At 36.0% G+C, this 14,439-nt stretch overlaps 1 protein-coding gene across 1 annotated transcript; it reads left to right on the forward strand.

Annotated features, from left to right (window-relative positions):
• The first annotated feature begins 292 nt into the window (after nt 1–292).
• Nucleotides 293–11,130, forward strand: LOC148942342 (uncharacterized). The gene is made up of 2 exons (XM_089103118.1): nt 293–375; nt 9,747–11,130. Exons 1-2 carry the CDS (start codon nt 301–303, stop codon nt 10,197–10,199), a joined length of 528 nt encoding a protein of 175 aa, XP_088959244.1. The 5' UTR covers nt 293–300; the 3' UTR covers nt 10,200–11,130.
• The last annotated feature ends 3,309 nt before the right edge of the window (nt 11,131–14,439 follow it).

A 14,439-nucleotide genomic window follows, 5' to 3' on the forward strand; every position in this document is an offset into this window, starting at 1 on the left:
GTATGCCAGTCTCTGTGACATCTGGGATACGGAAGATAATTCTCGTATCCAAATTCACATGGAACCTCTTTTTTCAAGCAAATTGTTTGAATTTCTATTGGTAAATCCAATTTCTGGCACATCATATTTAATATTTACAGAAAACAATAATTAAGTTAACAAAACTTATTTAGCCAATTATTGCTTTGAGAATTCACAGGTGTTGTTTTATTATGTATTATTCATTTTCAGCACATTTCTCTACTATTGTAAACATTACATTTCGTGATATTGCCACTTGTATTATGGATAAAATGGCTTATGAAAGCTAGCTATAAACCCTTGTTTAGTGTAGTAGTCGTTATGATATTAAAAGGATTATTTCTGGTTGTGTTGGTGAGGACTATAGGTTTCGATTATGGTTTTTGCAATTAAATTTGGTGGAATGCTATCAGGCGCGTATGATGAGGGGAATCAAGCCTACCCTCCCGTTTCTCCCCGGCACCAAAATATATTTCTGCATTACAGACTATTTACTATATTTCCCATGTAATTTGTCTATTTTTTTGAAGCTGCCCTCCTTAAGGTCTTGCCCTCTCCTCCAAAGTAGGTGATCGATTGTCAGTGCTATGTCTAAGGACTCAAGGCTAAGCTCAGCTAGTCAGGGTTTAGCAACACTGTCTGGAGAGTTCGAGTATGCTAGATGCTGGTCCCAGGCCCTGGCGAGGGTTACAACTGCCTCCTTTGATGAAAACCACATAGTCATGCATGGGCGCCCATAGACTGAATTTTTTTGGGGGGGGGGTGCTTATCTGGTCTAATCGGCACTTCCAGGGCTGTATAATTGAAATATCAAGACAAAATTCATAGGCAGCGCTTTAGCGCAGCCTAAGTAAAGAGCGATGTGGGCACGATATATTGTTCTTTTTAGACCAGGGCACTTTTTATAGAAAGAACTGTCATAGGAACTTCAAAAGAGCTCACGGAGGGCAACCAGATCCCCCTCCCCCACGTCAATCACTTCCCCAAACACATCCAATCGAAACTTTGAGATAGCTATTTTGTTCAGTGTAGTTTTAAGGTCCGGAAATTAAGACTTTGAGGATGACAGCCCCCCACAACCCTCATAGCAAGGGTTGTAAGTTATGCCCAGTTTGGATATAAGGTTTTTTAAAGAAAGGGTGGTTGTATAAACCTCACAGGGGGCTTATTGGATTGGTAATCAAAGGTTCTACTGGCCTTTTTAACAGTCAAAAGTGATTGGAGGTCATGTCGCCCCCTCCCCCATACACCAATCATTTCCCCAAACAGATTCAATCATAATTTTTTAGATAGCCATTTTGTTCAGTGTAGTTGAAAGGTCCAGAAATAATGTTTTTGAGGATAAACCCCCCCCCCCCCCTATAGCCCTCAGGGCAACGGTTGTAAGTAAAGCCCTGGGGGTTTATAAGGCTCTTAGAGAAAGGGTGGTAATATAAGCTTCAGAGAGGGCTCATTGGATTGGTAATCAGAAGTTATAGTGCTCTTTTTAAGAGTCAAAGTGATCAGAAGGCAAATAGACTTGCGGACGGCCACTTAACGGCGCAGTATTTGAGCTTAAACAGAAAACTAAACTCGAGTATAAAAAGTATATACGATCAGCAAAATCTAAAATTTGTAAGTTCCCGACAAGTAATTTAGATTGGAAAAAGGTAGTAAATTCAAATAAAATTGATGATTCTTTTTCAACGAGTAACCCAATTAGCCCAGCTGCTTGGTGCTATTATTATGATCAGATTTTTAACACCGTAAACCATCTCGTTCATGCTACATTTATGAAGCTTCTTATTTCTGCACTTCCTACCTCACTCCGACAGAACCAGATCCTCCCAGTTCATTTATCTTCGGTGGTACTAGCTATAAAGAAGCTCAAGTCAAGTTCTAATGATGGTGATGGCATAAGTGCCAAACACCTAAAGGTTGATTGTCCACCTCTTGCCCAACATCTACAACTTCTTTTCCAAATGTGTTTATGTACCTCGTTTGTGCCTGAAAGGTTTTTGTGCGGAAGAGTTACCTCAATTTTAAAAAAGAAAAATTCCGATTGAGTGTGCATCTTACAGGCCAATAACGGTTTCTTGCAATATGAGTAAGATTTGCGAGTATATTCTCCTCCCTTCAGTTAACATTACCGCATACTTCGGTGAAAACCAGATCGGGTTTTCAGCTGGGGTAGGTTGCCAGCAAGTACATCGAGTCTTGGCGAATTTTCTTACCGAGGCGACTAAAAATGGATTCGAGTTACATTTATGCGCCTTGCATCTCTCCAAGGCCTCTGACACCGTTACCCATTCCCAAGCTATTTTTATTCTTTTTAGTCATGGTATTAACATTTCGGTAATTTTTCTTCTTAGATATTGGTATTCCAATTCTTTTTGCGGATTAAAATGGACATGAGTGTTTCCTGAAGCAAAATTCCAGTGCGGCGTGGGGTCCGGCAGGGTGCAGTCCTTTCTCCTTTTATTTTACAATTTTGTATATCATCTGTTCTTTTTTCTATCCCATCTTCTTGCATTCTTAATTCCGTTAACATCTCTTATCTCGCTTATGCAGATGATATCCTTTTGATCATCAGGACCAAAAAGGGGCTTTCTGTGTCTATTACAATAATACCATCTAAACTTCTTACGATTGGACTTTCTCTTAATCTTTCAAAGTGTGAATATCTCTCATTTAATAGTAATAGTATAACCCCTCTAGTTTGCGGATCTTTTTCTGTCCCGTCGGTTCCTTCTTGCCAGTGGATTGGTATCAATGTTAATAAAACATTAAAATCTTTCCAAAAGCTCGTCATCACTGATTGCAAGATGACAATTCAGTTTATTTATTCTAAAATTGCTTCAAATTGAGGTAGATACAATAGAAAGTCTCTTGCTAAATTATATTCGGTTTTACAGATCATTCGGTTTTATTTCTGTCTGGAATTTACCCTATTCTTCACCAAAAAGACATCAGATCACTTCATTCATATTATTTCCGGTTTTCCCACTTTCTATTGTATCTGCCTCCATGATATAAAATCGGAATCTCATATCTGTTTACAGTCTTCCGGATATTGGATCAAGGCTTACGGAACTTGCCGGCAAACTACCCCAGTCTACATATAAGTATCTGCCAGCCCACAGTGGCCTTACTCGTTTGCTGTAGTCCTTTTTTTTGTATCTTGAATGTTTTTCTTTTCTTTGGTTACTCCGCTCTTGCGAAGTTTTTAAGTTTTATGTACTCATGTATGTAGTGTATTATCTACTTTTTTTTATACTCCACAATTATCATTTTTGTAAATGATGTGGTTTAAAAATAAATTATTATTATTATTAGAACCCCCCCCCATACACACACACCCACACACGTCGTATTTTCTAGAAACGTATCTGATAGAAATTTTAAGATGGCCATTTGGTGTCGTAGAAACTTTTAAAAGGGCTCAGTCGGTTGGTAATTGAAAGGGCTAGTGCCTTCTTTAATAGTCAAAAGTGATTGAAGGGGAATCAACCCCCCCCCCTCCACGCCCATAATTTCCCCAAACACTTCCAGTCAAATTTTCGAAGTAGTTATTTTGTTTGACGTAGTTTAAAAGTCCAGAAATTATGTCTTTGAGGATGAGAATTCCCTCACAGTCCTCAGGGCAAGGGCTGTAAGGCATACCCCTAGGGCATTTAAGGTTTTTATGGAAACGGTGGTCGCATAAACTTTGGAGGGAGCTCATTGGATTGGAAATCAGAAGTTGAAGAGCCATTTTTAAGAGTCAAATTTATCCAAGTGCAGCTGTATCCCCCCCCCCCACGTCATATTTTCCCCCAATGCATCCGATAGAAATTTTAAGATACCCATTTGTCCAAAAATAGTCCAAAGATCTCATAACATGGCCTTTGGGGTTGACACTACCCCAAAGTATGGGGATAAGGGTTTTAAGTTATGCCCAGAGGGGATGTAAGGTTTTTATCAAGAGGTGGTCTTGTGAACTTTAGAGGAGGCTCATTTGATTGGAAAATGCATAGTTCTAGTTCAATTTTAAGAGTCAGCGTGATGGAGAGAAAATAGCACCTCCTCCCTGATATCCTCTTCTCCCTAAGCACAAGCCATCGAAATTGTGAGACAGTCATTTTGTAGCCAGTAGTCTAAAGAGAATACAACAGTGTCTTCAGTGATCAGATATAAGAAATATTTAAGTGGACGTTGAACTAAATCAAAACAAACTATGAGCATGTCAATTTTCTAAAAGGTGACAAAGCAATATCTCAAGAATAATTTATATTATTAAGTTAGATCTTTAAGAGTAAGTTGTGGGGGATCTTGAACTAGCCAGAAGGCACTATGTGTATACTTTTAGTACTAAAACTACAGTTACTGTAACTAATAATGCTAAAAGTATTAAAGTGAAACTTATAGGAAGTGATTAAGGGGTGTTACAATTAAACGAAAAAACTGTATACATGCCGGTTTTCAAAAAGGCATATAAGAAATATCATAGGCAGAACCACTCTATAATAACTAGAAATATAATTGAAACATTTAAAGAAGCCAATTTGATTCAAAATTAAAAGTTCTAGTGTCCTTTCTAAGAGCAAAAAGAGATTGGAGGGCAATCAGCCCGTCTCTCAAGCCGACTTATTTCCCAAACACATCCAGTCAAAATTTTTAGACAACTATTTTGTTCAGCATAGTAGAACGGTCCAGCAACTATGTCTTTACGGATATTGGACATGTCCAACCCCCACAATTATGCCAAAATACGGATTCTTATAGAAAAAAAACCGAAAAGATATAAAATATTATTTATTTCATGAAAATGACTTTGTCAATAAAAAAACAAACAGAAATTCATCTAAAAAACTTTTTCCACAAAACAAGCATTTCAGAGAAGACAGACGATTTTCATTAAGCCAAAAATAGACAGAAATGAAGTCAAAAATTCAAAGCGTAAACCAGCCACACAACGCTATCTGTACAAAAATATACTCAAAATGAACAGATATTAGAATAAATACCGGAGTCAAACTCGAAACAAGCAAAAATTAACATTAGTAGGGCTGATAACCCTCATGCCTTTTCAAGACCAGAACATAATTTGCGCTTTACTGAAAACAAATATGTTTACATGTTTTCACTTTTTTTACTTAAATAAGTAAAAAAAAAATTTACTCCCCTTTTTTTAAACCCATTTTTTATTTTGAGGAATAAATATTAGTATCGGTAAATCAAACTGAAAATCCACAGTCATTTTTTATTTTTTTTGTAAACCCTAAGTTATGTTCTGGTCTTGAAAACGCATGGAGGTTGTCAGCCCTAGTAATGCAAATTTTTGCTCGTTTTGAGTTTCAGTCGACTATTTATTATAATTTATGTTTGTTTTGAGTTTCACTTAATTGTTGATACTGATTTGTGGTAGATTAACGCTTGGAAGACTATTTGATATTATTTTTGCCCATTTTTGGCTTAATAGAGGTCTTTACTTTACTTTGAAAACTTATTCTGTGGAAAGTTTTTTTGAATTGATACAAATATATGACACCGTCATTCAGCCAGGGGGGGGGGGCTGGCGCCCCTCTTGCCCCCTTTATGGGCGCCCATGTAGTCATTGGATATTCCACATGAAACAACATTGGCTCTGGCAGGTTCTTGTCTGCTGCATGGTTTTTGAATTCAATGATTTTCCAATCAGCAATTACCTCAGATTTACTTATTAGAAGTTTTGTTAAATTAAGTGCAAAACTGACTAGGTGATTGTCTCCACCATTGGATGATTTAGGGATGCAGAAGCAGGGTTGCCATCCCTAGTGATTTAGCACTATTTCTAGCGAATTTTTATATCGCTTAAAAAAATCACAAAGTTATTGATAACTAGTTATTAACCACAAGGTTATTGAAGAAAATCACTGAATAAACTAAAGAATTACCAGAATCTAGGAATTTTTTCACTGGTTGGTAAACCTGTGCAGAAGGTTGCACTTGGATATTTTGGATTGGAGCCAGTTTTATCTTTCGGCAAAAGACTCGTCTCGTTTTTCAAAATGCCCAAAATACTATTCATCTGTATTTTTTCGCAAAAATTTTTATCAGAAAAAATTCTCACCAAGCTAATAGAATGAACTGCAGAGCATTAAATTAAACTAATAGAATGATAAACTTTTTGTTGTTATTTTCAATTGCTCACTCTACAAGAACTGACATTCCATTACGATAGAAACAACCAAAACTAAAACCAAAGAAGTAAGTTTTTAGGATAACGTCTTTACAGGTTGGCAAAGGGGAATCTATGCTGACGGTATCACCACTAATTTCGGTGTTTCAGACGATTCACGAATTTTGATCATATGCGCCTATAATTGGGTGCCTTTTAATAGTCTAATAATTTTGTTTTTCAAAACTACCATTTTAAACACAAATAAAAAGTAGAACAACAGAGAATTTTTTCCGTAATACATTGGAATTCTAAACTTTAAATTAATATTTCGACCCCATGTCCAATGACCGTCCTCAGCATAACACAAATGAAAATACAGAAAAGAAATTTACATTGATATACGACCATTAAAAAAAAAAAAAAAAAAACATCCATAGCATCCTTACTTCAACGAAGTCCAACCAGGACTAGAGTCCAGGGCCGTAATTTGCCATGTGGCAGAGGGCAACTGTCCCCTCCAGACCCAAGTTTGCCCCCCCCCCCTCAGACCTTAGTTTGCCCCCTCAGCTGAAATTTAGTTTCTTTAAAAACTCTTTTCAAAATCAATACAAGCTTGCATAATTTAAGTATCCAGAGAAACAGGTCAGTTTTCTGTGGTATATCTTTTCCTGTATGATAATATATGACAAATTTTTCAGTTTTTACTGTCATTTTTACTTCATTTGGGATAATTGGCTTCAACTTTGCCCCCCCCCCCCCAGGATTTTGACAAAATTACGCCACTGCTAGAGCCCTTGTTATAATTGTCGTATTTTAATGTACATTTCCTTTTTTTATTTTCATTCGTGTCATGCTGAGGACAGTACTTGGACATAGGGTCGAAATAATCATTTAAATTTTGTCCTAACCCCTTTCCTAACCTAACCCCTTTCCAAGATAGCAAAAAGTTGTTAAACTAGAATTTTACCACCTCAAAATATGTTACATACAATTTTTCTGTATAGCTTATTATGAAGTAAAAATGTTTTTCTTACATATTTCTGTTACAGCTTTATAGATTCGTTTAGTGTTGTCAAGCTACATACTCATTTTTGACTCTTAAATCAATAATCCTGTTTTTGGAATTCCATTGTATTACGGAAAAAATCCCTATTGTTCTAATTATTATTTGTTGTTTCTAATGGAAAGGCATAATAGTCTTCGTCGCTATTAAACTACTATTTATTTGTACTCTATACGTATATATATATCATTTATAGGCAAAGTTCAAAAGACAGTCACATGTCCATTATAAATACAGTCGATCAAGCAGTCTCAGAAACCTAAATCATGTTGAGTTTCTAATAGAACAATTTTGTTTGACTTGCTTCTGGGTTCCTCCACCATCCATAGGAAAGGCGATATCTCCTGCTTTGTAATTATTCTGTTACTACTCAATGAACGCTCATCAACTATTTCTTAATTCGTAGTTAAGATATAAGCTTAGTTAAAATATATAATTAAGATATGTCTTAATTTATAGTTTTCTTTTTTTAGTTTTAAGATTTTTTTGCAGCAAAAGGGTTCATCTTTTAAAGAAAGTAGTTTCGCTAACCATGAATGACGGACAAGGGTTCAGCTGTATCAGCTTTGGTTGAATAGCAATAACTAATTTTCGGTCCCAGAAACTATCCCCTTCTCATCAACCAAAGCTGAATTAAGAGGCGCCTTCCAAATGATAACGGCCCAAAGATCCTTAAAACAAGTTTAATTTATCGCAAAACATAGAAATATAAGAAAAGTTCTATTCTGTCCTTTATTTCCAGGATTAATGTCTAACTTCCCATTAAATTATCCCCCCCCCCTTTAAATCGCTGTCACCTAGTATTCCAAGTTTGTTTTTAAATATCCAAGTGACTTTTTGAAATTCAATGTTGTTTTTTTTCTTCGTTCCGGGGTTTTACTTTCGTGCTGATTTAATGACTGAGGTTTTTGAGCTGGTTTTTGAGCTTTCTCTTTGAGTGTGCTTATATTGTTACAATTTTCGTGCATTTGATCATAGACACAATTTCTGCATTCTTTCTTTGTGGTAGTTGTTCCATGGATGCTGCAATGAAAACCATTCAAGGGGGGGGGGGCAAGCTGCCCTGGGCGCTGTGGCTGGGCGGCAGCACAGCTAGGGAAAGTCTTTCCCCAGCTGTGGGTAAAGATAAGAAGAAAAAAACTGAATAAGGGCGCCAGAAAAATCTTGGGAGGCCAGGTCTCAGCCCCCCAATGCAAGATTTCTTCTCTAACTAAACCTTTTTTTAACAACTTTCCTCCTTTATTAAGTTTATAAAACTTCTATTTATAATATTTAGGAGCTCTTTAACTGCCTCCTAGGTCCCTCCCTCTAATCCTTGGATGACCTTGGCAGCCCCAGGCTAAATCTCATAAGCTTACTTATGTTTTTTTTGTATTATTGTTTTCTTACTCATTTTATTCTCTAAGAAATCGGATTATTGTTATAGAATTACAAGTGCAATCTTGAAAAACGGATAATACAGCAAAGCAGGATCACTGGGTTTACAAATGAATCGGGTTTCTAACCCCGACCATTAAGAGCCTAGTTTTCAGGCCTTCGCAATCCAACACGGAGTTCGAAACGGGTTTGGCAAATTATCGTTTTGAGTACCGTTCGACACGGCGAATGTCTTCTCAGAATCCTAAGTATAGAAGCAAGTTTCGCGTTGTTCACTCATATTTTTCTGCATCTCCTACAAATAGTGATGTCTAAGTTATATATAATGCAATGATATATAATATATATATAATACGTGAAAACTAATTATAAAAAAACGGTTTTTCTGATGGAAATAATGAGCGAAATTGAAATTTTAACCAAGCAAAAATTATAGTTTGGCGGCCTATACAAGGTCAATAAATTGGCGCAAATAAAACGACTGGTGACATTTTCGTATGTGTGTGGGATTATAAAACTGGCTCTTCAATGAGAACATAAAACAATGAAGTATTTTTGAACACATCCGATTTCCGTTTTGCAACCTCCGTTAAGGGCTAGCTTTGCATAATCTTATAAACGTAGATAAAGAAATAAAAAAAAAGAAGAAAAACGAGCAAAATTGGGGTTTTTTATAGGCAAAATTAAAGTACTGAAAAAAAAACACAACAAAGCGAATATTTCGAGAGGAGAAACACCTCTCTTCTTCAGCGCGAAACAAAATAATGTATCCAAAAACAAATTATTTTTTGTAAACGAAATACATTATTTCGTTTCGCGCTGAAGAAGAGAGGCGTTTGTCTTCTCGTAATATTCGCTTTGTTGTGTTTTTTTTTCAGTACTTTCATTTGGCCTATAAAAAAAACCATTTTTGCTAGCTTTTTCTTTCTTTATGTGATGTCAGGCCAATGTGGTTTAAGAAATTATAAACGTAGAGAGGCATCGGTAACATGAAGGAAACGTAGGGAAGGAAGGAAGACTCACCATAAAATGAAGAAAAAATTTGTGTTTGTTTCAAGTTCACTCTTTATTTCCATCACAAAGCCTTAAAAAATTATTAAAATTAAAATTCGTCGTATTTTATTTTGAATCTTAGGTGTCTTATAAGTGTTTTACCTATTCTAGGCCCAGTTTTGCATAAGCAATGAGACTGGCTTACATTCAACAGATATCCTATCAACAGAAATAAAACATGGGACGATGAAAGGTGGTCAACACTCAGCAAAAGAACTTGCTTTAGCATCTAAGAAACTTGCATATGTACTGTTTATGAAAGAGAGCTGGAGGGAATGGAACGATACCCACGGAAACGGAATTGGTGATGCCAAAGTGACAAAACTCAAAGACAAAGGAGGGTATAAAATCCCCACGAGAAGATTCACTCTGCATCTTAAGTGCAAATTTATGCGATTAATGGAAAGGTTATGGTGTCACATATTCCCTTGGAAACATTATTGCCAGAGAGATGCTCACTGGAGACATCGCTGTAGAGGCATTTGCTTGCAAAGGAAAAATAATCATCAAAGATTGTCAAAAGATAAAGAAGGAAATCAGATTGTGCCTTTTATTATTGCTTAAATGAAAGAATAGTAAGCTTTCTTGACTAAAGTAAAGAGCGAAATTCAAACTTAAAACACACAAAAATAACTTAGTGTAAAGATACGACTTTCTGTCGAAAACTTTTACTTTGCTGGTCTTTTAGAAGACTTGCCCTAATGGCAAAAATTTAGCCATTTTCCAAGCAATATGTTATATGATTCTAGATAATTCACCAATGTTGGCGTAGATTTCGAACTAGTTCCTCTTTCCTCAAAAGCAATTCCTGAAAACATCCCTGAGGAAGGAAGGCAAGCATACGAAAATGTTGTTTTTTGTCTTTCTAAATTAAAAAAAAAAAAAAAAATTTCATCTGAAATCAAAATTATAAAGAAAAATTACATAAAATACTAATTCGGACGGTTTCTTTAAACAAAGTTGTAAAAAAAACTGAAGGAAGCATGTATGAATGACAAACATAATGCACTTATGATAAGTTTTGATGAATATAATGGACCAGATATTCTACCTTGAAAGCCCAAATGCGATTTTTTTTCTGTATTTACAGTAAAACGCAGAATCGATCAAACATGAATTAAACCTTTAAACAAAGAGTATACATTGCTTATAAGAGTGGGAACTGGCGCTAGTGTCGACAAAAATAACTATCCACACCATATAGAGTTTGGTGACACATGGAAAAGCGTAATAATAACAATAGTTAATTTAATTAGTGTAATTGGCAAAACGCAATACTTGAAACACTAGATGACATTGACAGTTTTTATTTTGTCAGAACTAGTGCCAGTGCTCTTATAAGTTACCCATACCCCTTGCCTTTAGACGCGACCATGCACTTAATGATTTATAACAAACTACATATTAAGCATGTGTTTTGGCGATCTCCTTGCGTTTTTTATTCGTAATGTGATTGGAGCAGGTCAAGCCGATTATTTAGGTCTGTCAAGGCCATATCCAGGGGGGGGGGGGGGGAGGGGTTTGACCCCCCCCCACCCGAAATGTTTGTCTGAATCGTAAAAACGTAACAAAAATGGGCATAAAAAATTTTTGTATGCGCTTTTTGAGTTTTTTTGTGTAACCCCCCCCCCCCAATTTTTTTTTTAGTAAAACCTCCAAAAAATCCTGGATATGGCCCTGAGGTCTGTATCTCGATGGCTCCCATTCTCGTTCGATGTCTGGTGGCTGTTTCCGTGTCTGCGTATTGTATTACTTTTCTTTTTTTCATTTATTAACAAACGGGTAAAATAAAAACATAACATAGAAATCTCCATATAATACTAACAAAACAAAAGTGCATATAATACTAACAATATCAAAATAGGTCCTGACGCATATTAGCGTGTTCGGGGCGACCAAAAACAAGGGACACTTTAACTACTAATACACTTCCTCGGGGGGAAAAAAAATCTCTGACTCCTCCTCTAGCTAAGTTCTTATCTTCCAGTTAAGTCCAATTATCCAGGTAAGTTCAGAAACTAAATCAATGGGGATGACAACCCACTCTTTGTACTGCACAGTTTGTTTATCTATAAGTTTGAATCTAGCTCTTTCATTTGGACAGGATAACTTTGTTTTTTTTTTGTCCCTTTTATCACTGTTTGTTTTCTCTTTATTTCAGCAAAAAGATGTTTATAGATATCTTAATCACAAAAAAGAATATTAGTTAGCGATTTGTGTGTTTCTTTTCTAATAAAATGTTTGGATGCCGGGAAATTTCTTTTAGAATGTATTATTTATTAGGAACCAGTCAGAACTTCAAGAACCACCCAGAACTTGGACAATAGGCTCAGGCATAAAATATCCAAACTGCAACATAGTAGCTAGTTTCACCTATCAATGTAAGTTTAGGGGGGGGGGCAAGAATTCTTTTCAATTTTCTCATATATGTAAAAAAGGTATTGTTCAAAATATGTTGGGAGGGTTTTAATTCAAATACCCAGAATGCTTATTTTTCAAAATATAGGAAGCTTTTGATTTACTTTCCCCCTGTACTCTTAAACAGAACCCCTGATTGTATTTCGTCACCATTACATCCATAGGTCACATCTGGCAATTTTTGCAATTCTGAAATAATTGCCAAAAATATTTTACCAGAAGCGAGATATTTTAATCGTAATAGTATCTCAATTTCTAAATATTTTTTTTCCTCCTTTTTGGGGTTTGCTATCCGATATAAACTTCTGACGGTCCCGAGATAAAACATGAATTGCACTTTTTTGCTCAGGTTTTCTTTATGTAGGTTTCTGTTATGTTCAGTTCTTGGCTATTATAAGGAATGAAAATATGTAAATAATTATTTTGTCATCATTGTTTTTTAAAAAAAAAACGAAGCTGGTTTCACAATTCTAAAATGATCCCTATTAACAATTGCCAAGCTGTACTCAAAGGAAAGACCAGTAAGGTATGTACACTAACACTTTGAGTTTTCTGACATACATTTCCCTTCCAATCCTCCATTTGAGAACAGCTTAGTCATTGGTTTTTAGGAAAAATTTTAGAATTGTGAAAACGTCAGACCTTCAGGCACCTTTATTTCGAAATAAATAACCAAAGCTTTAAAAGTTTTTTTTTGCAAAAATAAAGTAAAGGATAAGTAAAAAAATGAAAAACATCTCGAAAATTTTGCAAAAATACACGTTGAAGGTTTTTTGTTCAGACAGTAGTCGCTAAAAAACTAAGTCAGTTCCCTAAAGCTAGAACAGGAAACGCAAGCCCTCAATTGAAAAAATGGGCTCTTTATTCTAAAAATTACCACCTTTGTTCTGTTTTGAACAATACAATGATGGCAAACCATTATTTCCATATTCTCATTCCATATAATAGCCAAAAAAAATTAGCCCCCAGCTGAACATAAAAGGAACCTACATAAGCAAGAACATGAAAAAAGCGCAATTCATGTTTTATTTCGGGACCGTCAGACGTTTATAATTGATAGCAAACCCCAAGAAAGAAAAAAGTATTTGGAAGTTGAGAAACTATCGCAGGTGAAATATTCCGCCATTGGTGGAATATTACTTACTCCAGAAGTTTCCTGTATAGTTTCAATATCCTTGTCTCCTTCTGCGTTGGTGAAGTGTATCTCCAATTATCCACCCATCTCAAAACGAGTAGGGACTAGCTCCCTTCTAAGATGTTTATATGTTTCTTGCGGAAAAATCTTAGGGAGACCTTCAGCAAAAACTATAGATACCTCTCAACGAGAAATTAACTAAGTTTCATAATGTACAATCTCTTGGATTTGAAAATTTAAACTTCAAATACTAATAATAGTGGCCGGGAGATTCCTCAAACTGGAAAAACTTAAATCGAAGAGGCAATTTCACTATTATAATAATTTTATAATCTTGTTTCGTACCGAACACGTAAGAAGAATAACATTTACATCTGTAAGTCAAGAAGCCACAGCTGAAATTCAGTCGAACGGTTTTTGGTAGCATCTAATTTTCAAGGTCTATACATTTCTAAAATATTTAATTCTTTCCAGAGTTGTATTGCCGAAGATTGTTCTTTTTGGCCAACCGTCTAGGGCTAAACGGAAAGCAGGTCGTCCTCGTTTGGGGTGGGAGGAAGTCATAAAGAAAGATTTAAAGGAAATGGGAACTTCGTGGGAGGGTGTAAAAAGGGAGGCTTTGAATAGATTGGGATGGAGGAGGAGCATGCGTAGCTGTGTTGTCCTTAGGCGGCATGGTGCTGCGGTGAGTTGTTAGTAGTAGTAGAGTTGTATTGCCAGTTATCATTACCGCTTGCTTAAACTTCCTAATCCAATATTTGGCTAAAGAAATTTACATTGACGTTTTAAGAGCAAAGCAAGAAAAAAAGGAAGGGCCAACCTCCCCCTCCCCCCGCTTTAAAGAGATGAAGTTTTGGATATGAGTTTTCAAACGTTTCAACACTAATAATCGAACTTCTAGTCTTCCAGCTCAACCCATCTATAAATTAATGGAGTTAGCCACAATGGTACCATCAGTCACTACATTCAAATTTATACGACAAAAATTCGTAGAACTCTTACGAGTTGCTTTCGAGCGCTGAGTTTAGTTTTTAGCCAAATAAATGTCAAAGTTTGCAATTGGGATAAAAAAAAACAGTAGCTACTTCTTCTTAAGTCACGGAGCCAAGGAGCTGAAAAACAGGAGCTAATTCTTCTTAAGTCTCGGAGCCAAGGAGCTGAAAAACAGGAGCTACTTCTTCTTAAGTCACGGAGCCAAGGAGCTGAAAATCAGGAGATAATTCTTATAAAGTCACGGAGCCAAAGAGCTGA

This window comes from Artemia sp. Qi Xiang Cuo, chromosome 17 (genome assembly GCF_049724085.1).
Source record: "Artemia sp. Qi Xiang Cuo chromosome 17, ASM4972408v1, whole genome shotgun sequence".
In the NCBI taxonomy this organism is placed as follows: Eukaryota; Metazoa; Arthropoda; class Branchiopoda; order Anostraca; family Artemiidae; genus Artemia; species Artemia sp. Qi Xiang Cuo.